The sequence below is a fragment of the Cololabis saira genome, chromosome 12 (genome assembly GCF_033807715.1).
Source record: "Cololabis saira isolate AMF1-May2022 chromosome 12, fColSai1.1, whole genome shotgun sequence".
In the NCBI taxonomy this organism is placed as follows: Eukaryota; Metazoa; Chordata; class Actinopteri; order Beloniformes; family Belonidae; genus Cololabis; species Cololabis saira.
Window position 1 is genome coordinate 30,201,183 of NC_084598.1, and position 25,782 is coordinate 30,226,964.

Consider the following 25,782-nt stretch of genomic DNA (forward strand, 5'->3'; position numbering starts at 1 on the left):
CTGCAAAGAAAAGCCAGTACATACTGTAAGGACCTATTCATTCTCAAACTGCTTGGACATAAACTTTCACTCCCTACACAAAAGGGAAAATATTTGGTATTTTTATATCCTGTGAAACCTTTTTCACAGGATATAAAAAGTCTCTTTCTACACGCTGTACCAAACAAGGACTTTGAAAACAAACTTTAGTGAGACTCCAGCTCTTGTTCCGGCCACCTAATCTTCTCAGCCACTGAGCGACTGCATCTGAAAGACCTCTGTGGTCAAAGTTGCAGTCATGCAGAACTCATTTGAAAGAGGATGAAAAATCTAATGTGATGTAAATCATCACAGAAGCTCTGCCCATACGAAGGTGTCTAACCCAAGGCAGATGTGAGTTCTGTAAGAGTTCTGGTTAGTGAAGCAAACAGTAACTATGATAATTAAATTCCTTCTCGCGCATTTTTGCCAGTTGGGATTTTTGATTCTCGGCCTGAGTGAATGCAGCACGACAACCTCAGAGTTTCAGCTCAATGGAGATTTTTTGATAGGTGGACTTTTTGATGTTCATCATGCTGGTGTATCTCATCATTACAACCGACCAGAAGCCATCACCTGCTCCAGGTGAGTTTTAAAATCATAGCAGATGTCTTTTCAAAAGTAAAAATGATATAAAGTTATGACAGATCATTTATTCAACAGTTTTGTCTCAGGTATAGCTGTCATTGAAAATACTTAAATCACCCAATTATGCTCTTTAAGTCCTATGGGTAATTACATTTATTAGGACCTAAAACCTTAATAAATATTGTAAATTATGATTCTCTATCATTGTTCTTCTGTCCACAGTCAACATTTAACTCTGTCAAGTTATCGGAGGTTTCAGCTGATGAGATTTGCAATAGAGGAAATCAATAACTCCACCAGTCTGCTGCCAAATGTGTCTCTTGGCTATGAAATATTTGACCACTGCTCTGACATACAAAGTTTTCCAAATATTTTCAAACTCATGTCTGATGATGGCAGAGTCCAACCTTGGAGCAACTCATACAAGAACATATCCAAACTGATAGCAGTGGTTGGCACATATACAAGCACAGAGACACGAACTGTTGCTCCGTTCTTCATGATGGATCGCGTCCCTATGGTAAATCTGAAAGCTTGCCTGTCCTGTTGTGATATATTTTTAATTAGAGGAGTGCTTTAGTGACATTTTTTATTAATTTGTCTAACAGATCAGTTATGGAGCTGCTAGTTCAATCTTCTCAAGAAAACTGATATTTCCATCTTTTTTACGAACACTGCATCCCAATCAAGATGTCATAGAAGTGGTGCTTAACATTTTGCGAAACTTCAACTGGCGCTGGGTTTCTTTCCTTTATGTTGATGACGATTATGGAAGTGATGGCCAGGACTTATTTGTAAAAGCAATAAATGACACTGACATCTGTCTGGCCTACAGCAAAGGCCTTGACGACAACACAGATTACCCTCAAGTTTTGAGACAGATGGAGCTTCTTAGGGTAAACGTCATTATTGTTTTTGCTGCTGAATGGACCGCTGAAAGGCTCATTAGGTCAGCAATACAACATAATTTCAACAACAAGGTGTGGATAGCAGGGGATGCCTGGTCCTTGCACAACAAGCTTCCCAAAGAAAAAGGAATCAGAAAGATCGGAACTGTGCTTGGGACAGCTCAGAAAATAGTGCCAATACCAGGTTTCAGTGAATTTATTAATTCTTTCAAATCCAAAACTCAGCATGAAAATAAAGAACAACAGACATCTTGTAATCAGAATTGCAGCTGCAGCAGTGTGACTGCTGAAGATGTTATTGCTGCAGACCCCTCTTTCTCTTTCCCTGTGTACGCTGCTGTATATGCCATCGCCCATGCCTTACACAATGTCTTGCAATGTGGAGCTGGCAGATGTAACAGAAGTATTACAGCACATCCACAAATGGTAAGTATGGAAATATTAATGAGTTACTTGTTTTTGAATACTCAATTGTATGCAAACACGTTTATATTGAGAATTCAAAATCATTTAAAAGTAAAACTTTTAAGAAAAATAGCTTTTAATATCATTACTAAATTTTACTGTAGTCAGGAGTTAGAAACATATACATCAAATACGTACATCTAAACACTGCAAATGCTTGTGCTGCACCTTCCAGAAATAGTTGTTTTTGGTCACTGATCCATAAGTATGTTTTACCCATTATTCAGTTCAATAATGCATCCACATCTGTGTAAGTATAGATAATACGACAAATACCACTGAGCTTTAGCATAGGTCTGACTATGAACCGCAGAGGACATTCACAGTAGAGACTAGTCTATGACAAGATAGCATCACCTTAAAGCAAATTGTGCATTATGGTCTGTTCAACCCTAAATGTGACGTTTATTCACCATATGAGCATTGTGCTGTATTGCACAACATTGTAACATAGAAATTGAGACGGAACAATTAACTTACAAGAAATGATGTAAGAAATCAAGTGTCAATTAGGGTCTTTCTCACTTACACTTATATGCTGTTGTTGATGTGATCATGAATCTTACATAGAACGGGGCGGGACTTTGATAAGCGTCAGCTTCTCCCGTACCCTTTTCGTCATGTGCTGAGTATGCAATGTATAATGTTCTGGAGATGAAATGTGTCTATATAAACATGCCGAAATAAACGAAATAATAATAATAATAATTTCTCTTTAGTAGCACAAACATTACCTCTATAGTCATTGAAAAAAAACCCTCCAAATTAAAGGTTCTGCACATTTGGTTTACAATTTTTCTATTTCAACAATTTTCAACAATTGTTCAGTGTGTTTAATAAGGACACGGATGATTCTAGTTGTTTGTGGTTTTCAGGTAAACCGTGTGGGTGTTAGCCTAAAAGAGTCATACTGTTTACTATCCACACCTGTGATTCCTGTCAAGACCATGTATACTGTATGTATTTAATCTGTGTTTTTTGTTCCAACAACAGGTTCTAGCAGCACTAAAGGAGACCAATTTTGCTCTTTTAAACCAGACTGTTCAGTTTGATGAAAATGGTGACCCCATGTCTGGATCGTACTCGATAGTTTACTGGAATCACAGTGGTGTTGCAGACGAGGTCGGATTTTATAAGTTTAGACCGTCCTTCCAGTCCTTCATAAACAGCACCAAAATTCAGTGGCACGCAAATGGAGAGGTAATTTTTTCATCCCCCATAATCATACAGTTTATATAATTGATCCCTTATAAATTGTTTTTCAGCATATACAGTACATCAATCACATTGCATTAACCTCAGTCCTTTGCAGTATTAACATAAAGAAACATGCCAAAATGTGCTTACTTTCCATCAACCCCAGAGTTTGTGAACAGGTTCTCTTGTACCCCTTTTCCACCAAACCGGTTCCAGAGCTGGTTCTCGGTCAGTGCTGGTGCTGGTTCCCAAGAGAACCGGTTTGATTTTCCATAGCTCGGGTACTAAGGGGAGCCACGTCATTACATCGCTGCAAACATCAGTTAAGTCGCTGTGTTTGCATTAGCGCGAAAATTGAAGCAACAACAAGGTATTTGCTCTAATAAGGACTTGGTCGGCGTAGCACCCTCTATGGATCATATCGCTAAAAGACAGGTTGTCTCCTCCACAAACCACCGCTGCTTTGCTGCATCCATATTCATTCGTCACTTATTTGAAAATGGTGCTGTATCGCAGTCTCGCTATTGCCGTTGGTCTTAACAACTCTGCCCCCCTCTGCATAAGTAAGCGGTTCTTTCGTCCAGCAAAGAGTGCTACCTTGGAACCGTTTTTTCTGGTCCGGAGCCAGTTCTTTTTCCATGGAAACAGAAAACCCGGTTCCAAACTCAGCACTGGCCCAGAACCGGTTTGGTGGAAAAGGGGTATTATTGCATGATCTAATATCCCTGTTGAATAAATGCCCCCATTAGGCCCCACTCGTTATGCACGTAGCCTTAGTGACAGATTAACTTCTGAAATACCATTTAAATGAACATGTGCATTTACATTATGTTAAAATAACATTGTAAAATGAGGCATAACAGACTTTTAAATATTATCTTAGAAATCCTATCTTATAAACAGATACAAATATGAAACAGAATTTTGGCAAAGCATCACTACCTGGAAGCAATGATTGCCCCTAATAGTCTTGGGGCATTTTTCTATTATGTATCATCCCACCCAGATCGAAGATGTATTATAGCTGAAAATGATGCACTGTTTGTGACACAGGTAGTTTGTACAATGTCTTCTTCTCCCGATGCTGCAACAAAACTACCTATGTTCCAAATGGCATGCGTTCATCAACACATTCTTATCATGCACTATGTGTTGAGTACTGAGTACTTTAAGTAGACTTTATGAAGTATTGTCAACGTGAATGTATTTATGCACTCAAACTTGCTTATATATATTTATATATATATATATATATATATATATATATATATATATATATATATATATATATATACATACATACATACATACATACATACATATATGCATACATACTGTACTCTGGTAGTTGATGGTAAATCGGCTAATTCCCAAAATGTTGCTATATCCATTTAACTTTATTTTTGTGCCATGCAGGTACCAACATCATTTTGTTCCCTAGAATGTCCAGTAGGATATGCAAAAAACCAAGAAGGAATCCACAAATGCTGTTTCGGCTGTATAGTGTGTCCAATTGGAACGTATATCAACAGTACAGGTAAACTATCAACGCTGACCCCACCTGTCTGTTGTCTGAACTGCTGCATGATTCCCTGGACAAAGACTGAGACTGATGGTCGACTGATAGCGATGTCTGGCTGATCAGGTCCAAGCTTTTTCAAGTGCAGCTTCTCCTGAAATGTCCTCCTCTCAACGGGCATTGTTTAAATGACTTCACTGAATTTATTTTCTCTTTTTCCATTTTGCTTCTTCCTCCGTTGTCCGTATCCAACTCGCACTCAAACTCAGTCTGCCATATCATGGGCGGTGATAAATCCAGCTGCATTCAAATGTAGCTGCGCCCTGACAAGCTCCTATCTCTTGTACTGAAGAGAGACAGCATGTACAACTTACAACGAGAGTCTATGGGCAAAGATTCTTGCGCCCCGGAGAGTAAACGTGACCAATCAGTAACTTTAGACAACATAAATGAACATAAAAAAAGCTTTACTAACTAACTATATACTATTTTCCCTGCTCATCTAAAAAAATAATAAACATATATTTTGAAATATTTAAATTAATTAATTTTTTCTTGTGGACATCCCGGGTGAGGGGGTCTGTCAAGCTGAAGAAGGGATTTTTCTCATGATTTTGAACCAACATTGATTGAAACTAGATTGTATACATGGTTAAATTCACACAGGCCATAGTGTGCCACAGATCTATGGCAAAGCACTGGAATTTTGATGTTTAATTAAAGTTAACTTTAACTTTGTTGAATGTGTCTCTTTTTTGTATAAAACAGAGGATCCCTACAGCTGCATCAACTGCTTGGAAACAGAGTGGTCTCCAGAAGCAAGTACATCCTGCAGTCTGCGGCTGGTGGAGTACGTGTCGTTCCAACATGCTAGTGCCATAGCAATCATGTCTGGGGCTTTGGTCCTGGTGGCTCTGACTGTAGCCGTTTGTGTTCTCTTCGCCATCAACTACAACACACCTGTCGTCAAATCTGCCGGAGGACCAATGTGCTTCCTAATATTATTCTGCCTCAGTCTGTCTTGTCTTAGTGTGTTCTTTTACTTTGGAAAGCCCACCCCTGCTTCGTGTGTCTTAAGGTTTGCACCATTTCTGCTGTTCTACACCGTCTGTCTGGCGTGTTTTGTTGTGCGCTCTTTCCAGATTGTTTGCATTTTCAAAATATCTGCAAAGTTCCCCAAACTCCTCAGTTGGTGGATGAAATATAACGGACAATGGCTGCTCATCACCGCGGCATTCATCATTCAGGCTCTCTTACTGATTATTAGCAATACCATTGACCCGCCAAAGCCTTTTAACGATACATATTGGTTCTCAGACATGATCATACTTGGTTGTGACGTTAATCTTCAAACCAAATCTGGCCCTATTATTTTACTTTCATCGTTGTGCTGTCTTTGCTTTATTTTCTCCTACATGGGAAAAGATCTTCCAAAAAATTACAATGAGGCCAAATCAATAACTTTCTGCCTCTTTCTGTTGACCTTCACCTGGATCATCTTTACCACTGCAAGCATACTTTACCACGGAAAGTACATTCACCCCTTTAACGCTCTGGCAGTACTCTCCAGTCTCTACTCTTTTCTGTTGTGGTATTTCCTCCCAAAATGTTACATCATCATTTTTCAACCTCAGAAAAACACACAGCAGCACTTCCAGGGTCTCATTCAGGATTATACCAAAACAGTTAACTAGTAGCTGCCTCTAAGTATGTGCTGCTGCTGATGAGTACGAGCATTTTTCTGAAAATATATATTTTTTAAACAACTCAAATTTACATGCAGATGTCTCATTTGTCCAATGTTAATTAGCTGCGGTCACAACGATCAAGAATCTCTATGTACATAGAAACGACCTACAGCCACTCAATCTTCACAATTAGACACTTACTTGCTAATGCACGCACAAAGTGTGATATGACATCTTTGGGGAGAATCTTGAACATGTTCTTTTCCTCAGAGAAGTAGCGTGGTCCTCACTCGGTGGCCGAAAATGTGTCTAATTAAAACTAAACAATATTATCAAAGTTGGCCACTAGGGGGAGCCAAAACTGCACCGATAAAAACAACCGGGCCTTTTTAACAGATGAAGTAGCAACTTATTTTTGCTCAAGGAGTGGGAGATTGATCTCCCACTCCTCTAGATATGCGCCATCAGCGCCTCTTTTTCTGAAGTATCGACTCTTACCTATTGATAAGGTGAATGCCTATCAAACATGCCTTTTTATTCATAAGTTTATATACAGGAAACAAGATCTGCCTATTACTTTTCACAATTTCTTTATTCTGACAACAGACTTTCACTCATATCAAACAAGGTTTAGTAACAATAGCTTATCTATACCGTCCTCCCGAACCTCAAGTCACCAATTCAACATTACTTATAGAGGCCCCAAGCTCTGGTCTGACTTAAACTCTTCACTGAGGTCCACCTCCTCCCAATGCATTTTCAAAAAAAACCTAAAGGAATTTTTACTTTCCACAGGAACCTAATTTACTTTCTCTACTCGACCTTTAATTTTATCGACCTTTAATTATATATTCTTTCTCATTGTACTGCTTTTGTCACATTTTTTGTTCTTTCTTTGTGTTTTTTACTATTAGTTGTTTCAAGTACTTGAATTCCTGTTGCTATTGATCTTTGTCTTTTGTTGTTGTTTAGCTCATGCATGCTGTCTGCTTGTCCTTTGTTTTGTTTTTTTGACAGGGGTGGAACCTTGTACAAGTTCGCTATAGAACTTCGTTCCCTCCTTGCGCAGTGCTTTATGCATCTTTTTGTGCTAAATTAATAAACTCTAAACTCTAAACTCTCAAGTAGATTATAATAAAAGTAATAAGTATTTTACACGCTGTATTCACCTCTTTCTTGTCTTTTTAAATTGTGTGGTATATAGATTATTCTACTTCCCTTTATATCTTGGAATTATATTCTTGTTATTAACCTTATTAAAGAATTAACAATGTAGTCTTTCTATTCAAGCTTTAGAAATGTGCAATAGGCAAGAAAAATAAAATAATGGAAATGTGCTTTTAGATACCCTTGTGTTTTCTTCAATAAAAAAACTTCATAATGTGTACACACTGATGAGATTCATGTTTATTGAAGAGGTTCAGTATATTTATTTCAAACATTTTAATTTTACACTTTACACAGAAAACAAAGTCCATGGTGGTCAATTAAGCGCAATTCAAGTCCATCTAAATATATTCCCATTCAGTCTAATTTATTGTCAATCAGTTTATCCAAGTCATTCATATAGAGTGCGGATTCAGAATTCAAAAAGACAAAAATATTGAATGCTTGATGCCATTTTCCATCCTGACAAGCATGTGATCGTGAAGAGGGGACAAATACTATTTAACAAGGGTGGTACAGAAAAAAAACAAAAAATAAACCCTTGTACCAGACTCAGAAAGACACTTTTGAGTAATCACTGCATGAGAGTGTATAATTTCCCATCAGGGAATAAAAAGTATGGTTTGATTGAACTGAATTGAATGCTTCTCCCATGTCTTTGTCTAAATCATGTTATCCTTTTTTGGTCAATCATTTTAAATGTTTAAGACTCTAAAACCTGGCAGGACACAATTTCTCATAATGAGGGGCAAAGGTTTTTGCTTTGAGGAAGAATGGGACATGCAGCACAGAAACTGTGACAAGATTGAAACGATACATCTTCAGATGCAAAGCCAGAGCGCATCATCAGTGATGTATCCTGAGGTCACTGGGTGTTTGGGATCCCTCGAACATCAGACATACTCACTCAGGCGACCCTGTCAAGGTTGATCAAGCCTCAGCATGTGCCCTGGCAGCTCCCCCCACGGTTCTGCTCCCTGGAACCAGAGCCATGTAGAGGCTTTCTCTGTTGCCTCTGTGTTGGTGAAGATGGCTTTTCTCCTCCTTTCTCCTGTGATGCTGAGAGTAGTGAAGGCTCTGCTAAGGGGCTGTGCTGCCAAGCATATGCCTCCTACTTCAACAGGCAAGCACCTAGCCTTCCAGCCTGGTCTGTGGCAGTTGCTGACTAGGTCCTTGCACTCTTCCCCTCAAAGGCCTCCTCCGTCCGAAACTCCAAAGGCACCAGCATGACATTTTTGGTCTCTTCTGACAGCAAAATTATGTCAGGTCTTATAGTGGTCTTGGTGGAACTTATGTTGCTTGCCGAGGTCAATCGTCAGCTTCCAGCCCTATGCTGTATCTAGAAGTCCTGATGTTTCTCCAGATGTTGTAGTCTAACTCTCTCCTGCACTAATGAAGCTTATCAGATACTTCCTGGGTTGGGACCTTTGGCTGATAGCAATAGCACTATAGGTGCTCTCTGCAAAGGCCTTGAGCACCTGGTCATGTCGCCAGCGGTACCTGGCATAAACCAGCGCTTTTCGGCAGCAGCTTAAAATATACTCCAAAGTTCCAAAACCTTGAATTTTTCCTCCACGAATTTAAAGGGAAGTTACAGTTTGCAGGTATTGCCATATTGCCATAGAGTGCAATGTGGAAAACCCAACGGTTTCAATTTTCACTTGTATTAAATAAATAAATAGTTTTTTAGAAGATCCCCCAGAGACCCTAACTGGCATGCTGAAATATCTGTCAGATTGTTATTTGGTGAGTGTCCTTGATTGACTTTATCTTTCCTCACATACAACCATTGGGTGACCACTGACGAGTCACTGATTCCCCCCCTGCTCAGTCTGTGACCTCGGCCTCAACAGTCTATCTAGACGATATTCTCACCATGACTGACATACGAACAGATAACTTTCTCAGCCAGTGTAACTTTCTTTCTTTCTCTACCTGAACACCACAATGATTTATACCATCTCTACTGGGACAAAGCTGTATCACAAGGCTTGCTGGACCATCCCCATTTATCAGCATCAGATGTGTCTAACATAAAGTCATAATTGTTGTTTTGCTAATGATAATGTTTGGGAGAACGCTAATTAACACTGGTTTAGATCTCAAGAAGCCATGGAACAAAGCTACTGGTGTACATGAACAAGTGACAAAGCAGCTGTTAAATGGATGTGTAAACATTTAAATTAGGAGTATGATGTCAGACTTTATATTATGTCTACTACATATCCCTTGGTATCAATTAGAACCTCCCAAAGTGATTGATTTTCATGAAGGTATTTTTCATAGTAATTTGTCTGCAACAGTTATTAAATACATATAGTTTCTAAGGTGCCGTTGTTAAAGTTCATGAGCTCTGACTCCTGTTTTTAATCCCTGTTTCACTCAATGAGGGCCGATCCCTTCCTGCCATGCAGAACAAGGAGTTCCGCCCTTCCTCCAGGTGGCTACCTGAATTCAAATTCAGGTGGCAGTTTCGGTCATGAATCATTTTCATTTTCTATGAAATTGCAAATTCCTTTCACAAACGACCTGTGGTGTGTGGTATGGTTTTAGGTTTTGCAGGGATCATTAGTATCAGGAAATGGTCTTGGAGCACAGTGTTCCCGGTATGAATTCATATGCATGTGTTTGTTTGTGTCTCTGTTTTGTTTGGTCAAGAACAAAGTTATTAAAAAATCTTTTAACCCCGTAGATTTTTGTTTGTTTGTTTTGTGTTGTGTCCAGTGCAAAATCTCCCTTTTGGAAAAACTTGGATAAGTATGAATGAATGAATGAATGAATTTATTTCAGACAATTGCCACAAAAGTGATTGGTAAACCGTACCGTATAAGAACAATCCCAAACAACATATACATATTCAATCGTATTTGCTCATCATCGCAATACATACCGGTATTCCTATATAAATTTGTGCATAATAGAAAAATAATATAAACTAAATTTCCACTTGAATACACTTGTAAGTATAAGTAGAAACTAGACAATTATTCCTCAACACCAAAGGACATCAACAGGCTACCGGACAAAAGTTTAACGACAGCAGCATCCACAGTTAGGGGATGAAGAAAAGGTATTTTCTCCAACACACAACGTGCAGTGGGCATCCTTAAAAAATATATATTTTGAACCGTAAGAGTATTTATTAAACAGACCCATGTCTTGCTTAAGTCTGATCATAAACATATTAAAAAGTTCAAGGTTATTGATAGTTCCAGATCTCTTCAATGGTTTTTAATTGAATTCTATAGTATTGTAGTGTTATCTTTAGTATTGATAGTCTTTATTGATTGATTGATAGTCTGCAATCATTAACTTCTTATCTAATATCAGTTTTATAGGCGGGCATGACACTCACACTCACACCTACAGGCAATTTAGAATCATCAATTAACCTACTACGCATGTTTTTGGACTGTGGGAGGAAGCCGGAGTACCCGGAGGGAACCCACGCAAGCACGGGGAGAACATGCAAACTCCACACAGAAAGAACCAGGGACCTTCTTGCTGTGAGGCAACAGTGCTAACCACCAAGCCTCCGTGCTGCCCGCAAAAAACACCAATTAGAGTTTATTTTTTAACAGCCAGTTGATCAGTGATACTAAACATCCTCATAGGAATTCTTCAGTAACTATGATTTGGCTTTGTAAGAAATTATTGCCATTTCAAGTGACGTGAAGTGATTAAAGATAGTTTTTTTTTTCTTCTGTGGAAACTTTAGCACTCTTCTGTTAAAAGTCTTTTGCAGCCGCACTTTGTTTCCGAGATGCCTTTCTATGGGACCTCCCATGATGCACTGGGCTCACACTGTTCCCTTTACTTTGTTTGTATATAAATGAAATTATTATTGCAATTAAGATTTTTATTTCATTTTATTTCCCTGGACTAATCTTTCTATGTTTTTTGCCCACCCTCCCTGACTTTGGATCTGGTGGAGGTGTTTTCTTCCTGTTGGCTCATTTATTTTCTTTCCATGATTACTTTGTTCTTGCTCCTAACAGGGGATTGCACCAAAGTAAATATGAACTGTTGAGTTCCTTAGCATGGCTGTTTTTATGAAGATGCCTCATATTAATGATTTAACAACGGCTCTGCAGCATTATTGTGACAGTTTCTCCTACACTTGGAAGTGGACGGTGAGCTGTGGGGTATTCAGTTGGCTCAACACACTGCCCCTTTAAATAGGAAGCCAAATGAAATGAAAGCAAAAAAGTGTGAGCACCCTTAGAGTTTCTGAATTATATGGTATTTTCTGAAAGAAAAAAAAAATCACTATTGTTTCAGTGGCCTCACAGGGTTTATTCCTCATACAGGCATTACATGTATGCTGTTGCTAGTTCATGGTGTTAAACTTTGTGCAGGAGCTTTTAGATCTGTTTGCATACTGATTTGTGAAAAGTCTTCCAACCGTTAATAGATAGTATTTGTCAAAGTCATGCAATCTCTCATGCATGAAAATAGCAAAAAAGGGTAAACCCACACCCTCTATATTAACTTACTTCAAGCTAAAGGTAAATCACATCACACTGCTTCATGGGAAGCTACGACAATGAAACTAGTTATTTTTTCTGTGTGTCTGCTTGGGACTTTTCTGCCTGCGTTGACTCAGTGCACCTCTGAGTTTCACCTGAACGGGGATTACATATTAGGTGGACTTTTTGATATTCATTATGCCAATGATGTCAATTATCATGACCGACCCGTAGCCATCGACTGCTCAAGGTGAGTTTTATAATAAACTGGATATGCTTTCAGGACAAAACTAGTTAAGAATGAATTATTGATAGAGTCTAGCTCCTAATTATTTTGTAGCATTTTTAGATTTTTTTTTTGTTTGTTTTAGCTTTACAAATTGTAATGTTTGAATGACTACAGAAATAAAAACTATGAATATGAGGAATTTAATTGTAAGAGTTCGTCCTGCTCTTCTGTCTTCTTCTCTTCAGACAACCCTTTAGTCCGTCAAATTACCGGAGGTTTCAGATGATGAGATTCTCAGTAGAGGAGATCAATAACTCCAGCAGCTTACTTCCAAATGTATCTCTTGGCTATGAGATAATTGACTACTGCTCAGATATACGCAATTTCCCTGCTATTTTCAAACTGCTCTCAGTCAATGGCTTGATCAGACCTTGGTCTGAACCAGACCAATATTTGTCTAAATTGATAGCAATGGTCGGCCCTTTCACCAGCACTCAGGCCCTGACTGTGGCCCCGTTTTTTATGTCTGATCTCATTCCGATGGTAAGTTTCACCAACAAAGACGCTTGTGCATCAAACAGAGAACAGTGTGTTTCATCGTCAGCAGCTGTTGTTATATATTGTACCTAAGAGTGCTGAATTCCTCTTGTTACTGTTGAAACAGGTCAACTATGGATCTTCAAGCTCTGTTTTTTCAAACAAAGTTAAATTCCCGTCTTTCTTACGAACGGTGCATCCCAGTTCAGATCTCATAGAAGTAATGGTGGCCATCGTGCAACACTTCAACTGGAAATGGGTTGCTTTCATAATCAGTGATGATGATTACGGCAAAGACGGCCTGGAATTGTTCGTGAAGAAGATCAGGGACACTGAGATCTGCCTGGCATACACCAAAAGCCTCAGTACCAACACAAACTACTCCGAGATGTTCCAAACCATTGAGCTACAGAAGATACGAGTCCTTATTGTTTTTGCTTCCCAAGTGGCAGCTGTAGACCTTGTGAAGTCGGCAATTCAACTGAATATTACCAACATGGTGTGGGTGGCGGGCGACACCTGGTCCTTAAACAATCACCTCCAGAACATGGAGGGGATTGAAAATATTGGAACTGTTCTCGGAGTGACTCAGCCAATTTCATTAATACCTGGTTTCGGTGATTATATCCGCTCTTCTAAAAGCCAGCAAGAGTGTGAAAACGATGGGCAGCAGAGCTTCTGTAATCAGGTTTGCAACTGCAGCCACTGGACTTCCCAGGATATCATCAATGCAGATCCCTCTTTCTCGTTCTCTGTTTACTCTGCTGTATATGCCATCGCGCACGCCTTGCACAAAACTTTACAATGTGGTGAAAGTGGATGTCATAATATTACAGTGTATCCAGACAAGGTAAGTAAATATTCAATGTTTGTTTCAATTTACCCTAGTTAGTGTTATTATTTTTGTGGGGCCTTTAGTGTTTGTCTGTTTTATATTTTATTTTAATCCATCTCTAAAGAACTGAGAACTGGGTAAATAAAGTAAATATGGATGCTTCACTTGTTTGTCTTGCAAATTGGAAGTACTTGCACGGTCGAAACCGACAACATTATGCCAATCTGACAGAGGAAAGAAGGAGATTGGGAAAAAGGAGAGCACGAATGTTAACGGTGGTCTTTTGTGAAGCAGCGGCTGCTACCGCTGTAGTGAGATAATGTTGCGGAGTCTGAACCAGGAGTCGTGACGTCACAGTCGGATTAAATGTGGCTGCTTTGACACAGAACTTGAACTTGTTGTGAACTTTGCCTAAGGGTTGAAAATGGGCATTTGAGATGTTTGGGGTTTTTTTTTCTTACATAGACAGTTATCTACTTAGTCTTTGGTGATAGTTTGTCCTCATTTTGTCATAAGCATCAAAATTAAATGAAAGCCCAACATTACAAGTGGTTTTAAAAAACTTTGAAAAAATGTACTCAGAAAACCGACATTAAATCCAAAGAAGAGCCATAAAAAAAAACACATTAAATGTGAACCATGAATTTTCCAAGAGCCTAGACTTAAAATTGTGCAAATTAAATAAATGAATACATTCATGTCTAAAAATACATTTATACATACCTGCATACTTCTACACACTTAAAATAAAACTATGCATCCATTATTATTATTATTATTATTATTATTATTATTATTATTATTATTAATAATAATAATAATAATAATAATAATAATAATAATAATAATTATTATTATTATTATTATTATTATTATTATTATTATTATTGTAAAACTTTAACATGTATCATTTTCAGTTTTCAGCACAACTATCTTTAATGTTACAGTTTTTTTTGGTGGCAGCAGGTTTGCCTAATTTCCTTTGTGACACAAATGCAGTGCATGGTCAATTTTGTTCTCACATCAGGTTCTGGCAGAGCTGGAGAAGTCCAATTTTACACTGTTAAACATGACCATACGCTTTGATGAGAAAGGCGACCTCCAACTTGAAGAGTACCCTTTAGTCTTCTGGAACCACAGCGGCGAAGCACAGATGTTTGGATTTTACAGATTTCACCCAACAGTTGAACTTTCCATCAACAGGACCAAAATTCGGTGGCACAAAGATGGAGAAGTAAGTAACTTTTTTAAAATTACTATAATTAGCGTATACTCAAAGTTTATTTTAATGTTTTGGTTTACATAAAAAGAAGTGTTGTGGTTCAGTAGTTGTTGTGCCTCAGGTCAAATCAAGAATCATGCGAACGTGCCCATGATGTTGATGCAGATTTGGCAAAAAACTTTCCAAAAATGTAAAAATGTCCAGGCTTAAAGGATGCAAACTGAAAACCAAAATTGACATTAAAACTGTAATTACACGTGGGCACCAGGTTTGGATAAAATCTACCATAAACCGCCTGACAAAATAAAAAGTCAGTTTGAAGATCAGGGTGAGATCTATTCTTATTGCTAAAGTGACATTGCCTGGCAAAGATGGCCTAGATTTTTTTTCCCCCTATTATGTTAGGGTTTTTTTTCAGCGTTGTGTAGATACACAAATCTGGTTGGATTCATGTTTCTTTAGTGTGTGGTCACAGATTGGATATATGCCTAATATATCGGCGTGAATTAAAGACGGGATGTCATTGTCAAATGTTAAAAACCTATATCTTCATTTCACAAAAGGGACCTTAATGTTTAATTCTTTTCTCTTTTTTTCAGGTTCCTAGTGCATTATGTTCCCCAGAATGTTTGGAAGGATATGCAAGACGGCAAAATTCAGTCCACAGATGCTGTTTCACATGTAAAATCTGTCCAAGTGGAACTTACGTCAATGTTACAGGTGAATTATCACATGAAAGGAGGTATTTGAAGGGTAAAAACAGGGCCGTCATTTGTGCCTTGTTTGAGAGCTACATATTAACTAGTCTGTGATATGAAACTGTTAAACATTTGAAATGTGTATCTCTGGGGCTATGTGATAAACTTTTGCTGTTTACTTAACATTTCATTGTTGTTTTAAATATATAAGTGGATTAGTTTGTATGGGATCACATTTAATTTTAAAAAAAGGATATCAAGGGGAGAGTGAACGTCTATTTTTCCTCAGCTGTGACACATCTATTCAGCAAATAGGATTTTATTTAAGTAATATTATGTCTTCTTTTAACAGAGGATCCCTTCAGTTGCAAGAGCTGCTTGGAAACAGAGTGGTCTGCAGAAGGAAGCACATCCTGCATCCTGCGGCTGGTGGAGTACATACCATTCACACATACCAGCTCCATCCTGGTCATGATCGTGACCTGCGTCCTGGTGGGAGTCACCGCAGCCACCTCGGTCCTCTTTGTCATCAACTACAACACACCTGTGGTCAGATCTGCCGGAGGACCAATGTGCCTCCTTATTTTAGTCTGCTTCGGTCTCTCTAGTTTGAGTGTGTTCTTTTACTTTGGAAAGCCCACACCTGCTTCGTGTGTCTTAAGGTACTTCCCATTTCTGCTGTTCTACACCGTCTGTCTGGCGTGTTTTGTTGTGCGTTCTTTCCAGATTGTTTGTATTTTTAAAATATCTGCAAAGTTCCCCAAACTCCTCGACTGGTGGAGGAAATATAACGGACAATGGGTGGTCATCACTGCGGCATTCATCATTCAGGCTGTCTTACTCATAACGTCCTTTTCTATCGACCCCCCGAGACCCTACAATGAAACAGCGTGGTACCAAGATCAAATCGTGCTATTCTGTTCCTTGAATGTTAAAGCAACCTGTTGTTCTATCCTCTTACTTTTACTATTAGGTCTTCTTTGTTTTATTTTCTCCTACATGGGAAAAGATCTCCCAAAAAATTACAATGAGGCCAAATCAATAACTTTCTGCCTCCTCCTGCTGATCCTCACCTGGATCATCTTTGTCACTGTGTACACGCTTTACCATGGAAAGTACATCCAGATGCTTAACGCTCTGGCAGTACTTTCCAGTCTCTCCTGTTTTCTGTTGTGGTATTTCCTCCCAAAATGTTACATCATTGCTTTTCAACCTCAGAAAAACACACAGCAGCACTTCCAGGGTCTCATTCAGGATTATACCAAAACAATCAGCCAGTAGATTCTTTCATCCTTTCCCTTTTTTGCACATAACCTGCATTAGAAAGGCAACTTTCAACACATTTATGTAATCTGAGCGTCAGTGCATTTCTATTCATCTATTTCTTGCTTGTGTTGTTCCTTCAGATGTAACACGCTTTGGATAAAAGCGTCTGCTATGACAGTAGTAGTAGTAGTAGTAGTAGTACTGATGATGACATTTAGTTAATCGTTAGGAGTTTATTTGGTGAATTTAGTCCTACTGTTATGAACTTATATTTCATTGTTCATGTACAGCTACTTTAGAACTGTAATGATTCTATAATAAAAGAAAAAAATATATAGTTTTTAGTCAGTTTTACGAAATTGAGATTGCTGTAATAATTAAACCTGCCACAAGATGGGGAAGTTTCCCCAGGGTTGATCGTGGTCCTCATCAGTTCACGTATGTAATAATACCTTTATTTATAGAGCACTTTTCCAAAACAAGTCACAAAGTGCTTTACATGCAATTAAAAACAGGAAAATTAAGACACAATTGAGAGATAAAAACAGACAAACAATACAATCAGTTAAACGCAAGTCTAAAATAGTGAGTTTTTAAAAGTGACTTAAAAGAAGACAGTGTGTATAAGTATATGTATCTGTACATTGTGTTGTGACGTCAGTAACAATACTACACTTTTCTTTTTGTATCTTCGGTTTTACTCAACTTTCTGGATCGGCACGTTAAAACGATCCCATCAAAATAAAATTGAAATAATTGAATATGTAAAATACAGTACAGTACATATACATATATAACCCATTTATTTATGTTAGAAATAACTGAAGTGAGTTTTTGGTATTTTTGTCTGTGATAAAGTGATTAACCTCTCAAAAGCAGACTAACTTCTCATAAATCAATGGAATCCTATAATCACATAAATAAACTTTGCAGAAAAAGTAAGGCAATGTGTGTCTGGTAGACAATTTCTTTTTTGTAACTACTCTTCCTAGCAATACATCTTATACTGTTGGAAAGCCCTTTTGTTTCCCTTTTAAATGGTGCCATTTTTTGTAAGGAACATTGATTTGTGGGATGAGCAGCAGAGCTGAGTATGTGGGTTACACACGTGAAAGGTTTCATGAAAAACACACAATCTTCTCTGCTAATGCCATATGCCAAACAACTTATTTTGCGGTTGCTATTAACTCTTGTTTTGAGCTTCTGGTACCTGACTAGCAGCAACTCTGAGCATGGGCCCTGCTACACTGCCATAAACTAATGAGACACAAATGAAAGAAAACTAATGACAAACTGAAGAGCTGTACGGGTGTATAATACGAAACATAACCAAAAAGCCCAGAAAAACCTCCAAAGAGATTCAAGGTGAAATTCAAAGTGCATCAGTGTCGGATCGCACCAACCGTTGACATCTGTTTGCGTTGCCAAAGTGGAAGTCTGAGGAGGACTCCACTGTTGCATAAAGCATATTATAAAAAAGCCAGACTGGAATTTGTCAAATGTATATTGCATTTTGCATTGCTGCATCTGATACAGGGTGTCTTGAATCTGTGCAGGTACAAATCCCTAAGTTATCAGGATATTCTGTAGTGAAATGTGTTGCCCAGTGTCAGAAAGTCTCACATGCAGGTCACAGATCCTTCAGATGCCCCAAAACACTCAACTAAAAGCACCCTAGTATGGCCAAGGATAAAACATTGAATTCATCTGAAGTGGCCTGTACACAGCTAAATCCTACTAAACAGCTGTAGAAAAAGTTGAAATGTGCAGTCTGGAGAAAACACCCATCTACACAGTCACCAGGTTGGAGCGCCACAAAGGCCGCGGCCCTCACTTGGATGTACTGTGCCGGGATCCCCCTGCCCCCCCACTCACCCACACCCACATGCAAGTCTTCATTATGATGTTGTTAAATTTGTTATGAGTATGTTGCTTTTCTGTGCTGAGGTGTTTTTTTGCACGTTGACACTGTGTGTCCCCTCCTCCATCCCAGTGCCATCCTTTTTCCAAGATGGCGCCGTAGAACAAAAAATGGTGCCAACGGTGTTAACCGGAGTCAAATTCCCTGTCTGATATGTTCTAACTTGGCCAATAAAGCTGATTCTGATTCTGATTCTGATTCTGATTCTGATCTACCCCGAGAAAGCTGGAGAATCTAGCTAATGATTAGTGCCCCAAATATCTGTCTACAGGTGCAGACGTTTCATTGAGAGTTATAGATACCACTTGACTGCAGCAACAACTACAAAAGCGAAGAAATAATTGATATTGTTGTTTTATTGGTTTTATATTATTTGGACAACTTTGGAATGAGTTGAACTGTATTGTTGAAGTGAGATTACATTTATTGTGATTTGGCACTATTTGTGATCTTTTACCCACTTATTCCTCAGCTCGTTCACCTCGGTCCTCAGATCTGAACCTTTTTATCCGTTCCAAGAACATACTTTAAGACTAGAGGAGATCACGCTTTCCTATTCTATTGCTTCTTGACTATGAAAGGCTCTACCTCCTGTTCTGCATCTGACCAACAGTGTTGACTCTTTAAAAACACAGCTAAAGACAGTTTTATTTAAACACGATTTTAGTTGACTGGGCAACTTATCTTTCATTCAAATTGGTTTTTGGATATACATTTCTTTTATTGTTGCCATTTTTTACATTTTTACTCCACATTTTATTGTAACGCACTTTGTGATTTTATCTGCGAAAAGCGCTATAAAAATAAAGATTGATTGATTGATTGATTGATTGATTGATTGATTGATTGATTGATTGATTGATTGATTGATTGATTGATTGATTGATTGATTGATTGATTAAGCTGAATTGAACTCAATTGAAAAGGTTGTATAACATAATATTAAGTTAAGGGTCCCATCGATTTCTTCCACGCCAGTTTCATGAGATTTTTTTGTTTTTACATTTGACCAAAAAAGCAACATCAGATTTTCATTCGTGATTTTTTTGTAAATTATTTCTTTTGTAAGTTTCAGGTTATTTCAGTGACCTCTGTGTTTTCTTTAATGGTAGGGTGACCATAAGCCCACCTTTTCCTACAGGCCCCTTGAAAGCTAAAATCCATCCATTATCTAAACCTGCTTCTTCCTGTTCAGAATGACAAGTGTCAGCTGGAGCCTATCAGCTGTTTTCAGGCAAAAGGCAGCGGTCGACCTTCGACAGGTCATCAGTCCATCACCAGTTCATCACATATAGACAACAAGATAGACAAACAGACACACACACTCACATCTATGGTCAATTTATAATCACCATTTAGTCCAACATACATGTTTTTGGACTGTGGGAGGAATAAAGGGTTACTGAAAACTCATACAAACACAGGGAGAACGTGATCTCCGCATGGAAAAGCCCCATCTGGGATTCAAACCAGGCACCTTCCACCCATGATGCAACATTCCTTAATGCCAAGCCACTGGACTACCCCTAAAAGGGACGTGCTATCATAATATATTTTTTTATTATTTTGATTTCATAGATTTTGATGAATACTAATTCATAAACTTAACCTCCACAACCCTTTTACACTGTATGGGGCTGCCTGAATCTGAAAACCCGTCATTCAGAGTGCTGTTCAAGTCTGCAGTGAACTGTGACATCACAGACTTACATCAGAACAGAATTATCCAGCCTTGCCAACTTTACCTCCACTTTATTTCACATCCTACACTTGCTGTATACCCCTGATAGCGCAAAGATAGTTGTATCAAAAGAGGCAAACTTCATGGGAAAGGGAGATGAAGTGGAGTTAAGATGCTGACTCCACCCTTGAAACCCGGTGCTGTGAACCCAGCTGTAAGAACATTGGTTGTGATACCGTCCCTTCTGGCACAAAACACTCCTGGCCAAATCGGAGCAGCACATGAAATTCACGGGTCAGCCACTGCAGGCGAAAGTTTTGTTTAAAGGTTAACAGTGTCTCATCCTTGCTCTGTGGGATTCCTGGCCTTCCTGGTACTGACATCAGGCTATTCCTGGGATTTTTCATTGGCAGTTTTCAATGAAAATGGACAGCTCTAGAAATTTGGAATGCTTAGATGTCCATCAGCAGACAGAAATGACTCTTCGACAATTAGTTTTAGTATTTCACACATAATAATGGAGTCACTAGGAATAGGCCAGATTGTAATCTTAGCCTATTGATTGACATGCCAGGAAAACAGCCAATTGAACATCCTCTTTTTCATTTAAATTTGAGAAAAAGTGATTTTTATGGCATCTAGTGGAACAAAAGTGACATACATGTCTGAGCAGACCCTATTTGTACAGTATTTTTAGTTCTTTATCTGTGTGCTTAACATGGCATCAAAACATTAATTTTGTTTTGATTTTACGTTTTTATTTTTTATACTTACTTTTTGACAAATATCCTGTTGTTTAAAAGTGTAACTACTTCACATTTTAGCTTTATTTTTTTCCCATTGACTGACAGTAACTTTATGATCATCCTATTCAGAAACTTCTGTGCCAGTAACATGTTGATGTGTAGGATATATGCTTTCACCGTGGGCATTTCTACATATTGGTCTTCAATTCTGAGATTGACGAGAGACAGAACAACTCAGTCTCGTTAAATGGTATTTACATGGTTTATTCGACTCCGGCTGGCATGGGTTTCATAGAATAGAATAGAATAGAATAGAATAGAATAGAATAGAATAGAATAGAATAGAATAGAATAGAATAGAATAGAATATCCTTTATTTTCTCCCTCAGTGGGGGAACTTATTTGTTGCAGCACACACATATAGGGGAGGGGTAAAAGGACTGGAAAGTCAGAAATAAAAAATATATAAAAAATACAAAATACAAAAGATACGTATAAAATATGTATAAAATATGTAACAGGATATGAACAGTATATACAGATAAACAGTGCAGAAAAAAAGCAGGTGGAGTGTGAGGTAGATTTTCACCATCTTCCCATCTTGGTAACAGACAAAGTATTGTATAAAGACCATAATAGTTGACATAATACAAACAGAACACACTCCTCCACCCTCTTCTCCCACAATCAAACAAAAAGGAAAAAAAGAAAAAAGTGAATGAACAAAAAGGCAGCAGGGAGGATTTTTGAAAACCTAACTCCACAAGGTCCCTGGGGCAAGGAAACTGAGGGACAGTGTAATTATATACACACACACACACACACACACACACACACACACACACACACACACACACACAAAAACCCAAACAAAAAAACAAACTGTTAAATACAAAGATCTACACTAGTGGAAAATAGTATTCCTGGCTATAAAGAAATGCTGTATCATGAAGCTGGAGAAGCGCTGGGGGCCCACTAGATCCATCAAAGTCTCAAACAGCACTGAATTTCATTCTGTCTTTTTTTGCCAGTAGGTTTGCAACTTAACATATCAGAAAAGAATATGACAATTATCTTCGGTTTTGTGCTTGGAGTGTTTTCTGTGGTGCTGTTTATTATTATGTTTGCAAATGCAAACATAAAATTCAATTTGTGCATCGACCTCTGAACAGCACGGATGATCCTGGTAAGACTTTCTCCTCTGTCACATCGTACATACGAACAATTTAATTGCTTAGGAGTAGATAAAAACAAATAACATAGCTGTTTTTTTTGCAGGGGATGTTTCTGGAGGACCATCCGATCTTTGATAATGTACCACCAACTCCTGTGGACCAGTCTCAGTTTCGCCTCGAGTTGTTTCAGTAAAGGGACACACTGGACTCCTGCTATTCAACGTGCCATTTTATTGTGCTTGACAGACACGGCAAAAAACAATTTTCCACTTGTATTAATAAGAATAATCACAAGAATGAAACTTCACTCATACCCAACATAACATTTTCACAAGGGGAAATTGGTAACAAGAGGAGAAAATAGTAAAGGCTATAACATCCAAAGACAACAGTGACTTTTTTTAAAACATTAACTTTCATTGTATTATGTCACTAATACAATACATAAATATGTTGAAAAATATTTAATAAGACTTTTTCCCACATTAACAACATAAACCTAGGTAAAGTCAACAACGTTTCATGTGAACCAAAGTAAAATTATTCTGTGCAACAGCACCTTTCTTTTTGCTAAGTCCTTAAAAGCATTGTGGGTAGCGCCACAGTCACCTAAGCTAAGCTTAGCTAAGCTAAGCTTCCAAAGCAGAACTGTATGAACTCCAAAACATAAAAAAAAAAGAAGAAAAGAAAACTTTTGATATTGGTACATTTGATCCTTATCTATCAATTTCTGTCAAACCCTAAAGACACCTATGCCTGTCAGTGATAATATTGTTAACACTGTTTATCTGCCTTGTAACTGCAATAGTTAGGCAAAAATATTTTCATTGGACTTCTTCTTTTTTTGGTCACTGCCAATAACAGCAGTCCAACCAGCATCTCTAATTCTTTTCATTGCAGCCAACTTCAAGGAGTTCCCAGGTGAGTTACCATTGACTGGGCTCCGAATCTGAAAATAAATATATTATTATAAATAAATATATATACTGAATAAATGAACTTCAAATAAACTGATACTACTGTGGTTATGTTACCTTCTTGAAGATATTGCGTCTGGACTGTGGAGTAGAAACACTTCGTTCTGGCACCTTTGCAAACATCTAAACAAGAGGATCACATTAACTTTTGAATTTGTCAAATTTTGCAAGTCGTAGAAAGCAACAACGTTTAACATATTTCTGAGAATGAATACATCAAACAATAATAGCAGGACATACCAAGAGATCCCTATGATCAGAGCTGTCAGACTTAGGTTCAAGCTCCATGGCACTCTTGCCCCATGGTGCAGCCTTTCCAATAGAGGGGGGTGTCCTTACTCTGTAGGACTGTAAAGGAATTCACAGAGGAATTGCCAGGGTAAAAAAAACATGCATATATTTGTTCATTGCAGAAAATGTCAGAATAATATTAGAATAATATTGATGATGAAAAATTACATTGATCTTCAATGCTCCACTGTTGCGTTTAGCCTTACTTCCAGGAGTTTTCTTGTCCTTACTAAGAATGTCCTAGAATGCAAAGTTAATGTCAGTTGGATTATTATAATTATATAATGGTACATAATGATTCAGAAGCCTTAAGAAAGGGAGAACAAAATGTGATTACAATATCAATATATTGAATGATCTTTCAGATCATTCAATAAAAGCCTACAATAACATCCTCATATTGCATTTGTTCATTGCTGCCACACCTCCTTCAGATGTGTGGACACAGAAAATCCTTAGCTGGATCCTCTTTTATATTTCTTATACATCCAATCACCTATCTAAGTCAGCTCACTGTTGACTATAGTAAACATATTTTTGCAAAACAACTTATAGTTATAGTTTATGTGGCCCTGCGATGGACTGGGACCTGTCCAGGGTGAACCCCTGCCTCTCCCCTGAAAATAGCTGGGATAGGCTCCAGTAGACCCCCGTGACCCTGGAAAGGATACAGCGGGTATAGATAATAGGTTCAAGATGGCGGCGCGCACAGATGCAGCGGCTCACAGCTCTCCACTTCAGTGCTCTTTTTTGTTGTTTCTTTCTTATATTTCTTATTGTTTGCACTATTGTTCTTATTTGTCTTGCACTGGAGAGGTGATGCTGCTTCCAATCTCACTGTACCCATGTACACTGACAATAAAGTATATTCTATTCTATTCTATTCTATAATGGATGGATGGAACTTTTAGTTTTAAATAAGGATCTAAAGAATTATTTAAGTCTATTTAAAGCCAAATCAAATGCATTTCCCTTCATTTTCAATTGCATATTGAAACTGTTAATGTCATCATACAAAGTTTCTACATGCTCCCATGATAATTTAATTCCAGATAAATGTTCTTTCCATACCAAATTTATTTAAGCAATGAACAGTAGGCCTGAATAAAACACACCAGTCACTTTAACAAAGGTTACCAGATATAAGGCTAATGAACCAGTGTTTGAATAAAAATTCGAAGAACAACTTTTTTAAAGGTTCAAGTCAGTAAGTGATCATTTGAATCCAAATCCAACTCAACAACTAAGACACTCATGAGACAAAACATGAGAAAATGCTTCTTCTGTCTAAAAGTTGCTCAAGGTTTCTTCCCTCCTAAAGGGGAGTTTTTCCTTGCCACTGTTTGGCTTAAGGTTTTTCTCCCACTAGGGGAGTTTTTACCTGCCATTGTTTATGTAATAACTGCTCGGGGGTTTATGTTCTGGGTATGGGTCTCTGGAAAGCGTCTAGAGACAGCTTTTGTTGTATTAGACGCTATATAAATAAAATTGAATTGAATTGAATTAAAAGTTTTGATAGAAAAAACTCACAACCTTCATAAGAACTGGAGTATTCACGCCATTGCTGTCAGAGGGAGTTTTCCTGGTCCCTGGGAAGTCAAATTTGCTCTTTGAAAAATTCTCTGGAGTATCAATGCCTCTCCCCTCTTTGTAGTTTGAGACAGCTGACTAGAATGTAGAAGATGATTTCATTGTTAGGTAAAAATGATTAGAGATCAGGCTCAGTTGGTTTATTACGGTGTAAAATCTGTGCATAAATCCTGAGGGTGCAAGACAGCTTTCTAAGCACAGAAAAAAAGTAATTCGCAAGCACATAATTATATTTTGAAAATATTTTTTTTCCTCCAAACAAAGAATACCTCAATTTGAGTGTTTGAAAGTCTATTCTTTGAGGAAAAAATACGATTTTACAGTCTCACAAATCCCTGCCTACACTCAACTCTATACGCACACTGCAGAGTCGTTGATGTGACAAAAAATACAAGAAAAGAAAAAAATTGCATTTTCTGGACCAAAGCAGTAGCAAGTGCTAAAAATGTGTCTGCGCTGCCTCTCATTGCTACCTAGCTATTGTATATTACTGACGATACTTCAAAAAGGTCCTCAATGACTATTAGCTACTGGCTTTCTGAGACACTAAGGTGCAGAATTATATTACTTTTGTTTCCTCTGTTTGACACCGTCT

The 25,782-nt window shown here is 38.0% G+C and overlaps 1 protein-coding gene and 1 pseudogene across 1 annotated transcript; both read left to right on the forward strand.

The window, feature by feature from the left end:
* Nucleotides 1-415: 415 nt before the first annotated feature.
* LOC133456392 (taste receptor type 1 member 1-like) lies at nucleotides 416-6,019 on the forward strand (annotated as a pseudogene).
* A 6,077-nt stretch (nucleotides 6,020-12,096) lies between these two features.
* On the forward strand, nucleotides 12,097-16,821 carry LOC133456520 (taste receptor type 1 member 1). Its single transcript, XM_061735010.1, has 6 exons — nucleotides 12,097-12,269; nucleotides 12,494-12,791; nucleotides 12,913-13,635; nucleotides 14,648-14,854; nucleotides 15,442-15,562; nucleotides 15,893-16,821. The coding sequence occupies exons 1-6, from the start codon at nucleotides 12,097-12,099 to the stop codon at nucleotides 16,819-16,821; spliced, it is 2,451 nt and encodes an 816-aa protein (XP_061590994.1).
* The last annotated feature ends 8,961 nt before the right edge of the window (nucleotides 16,822-25,782 follow it).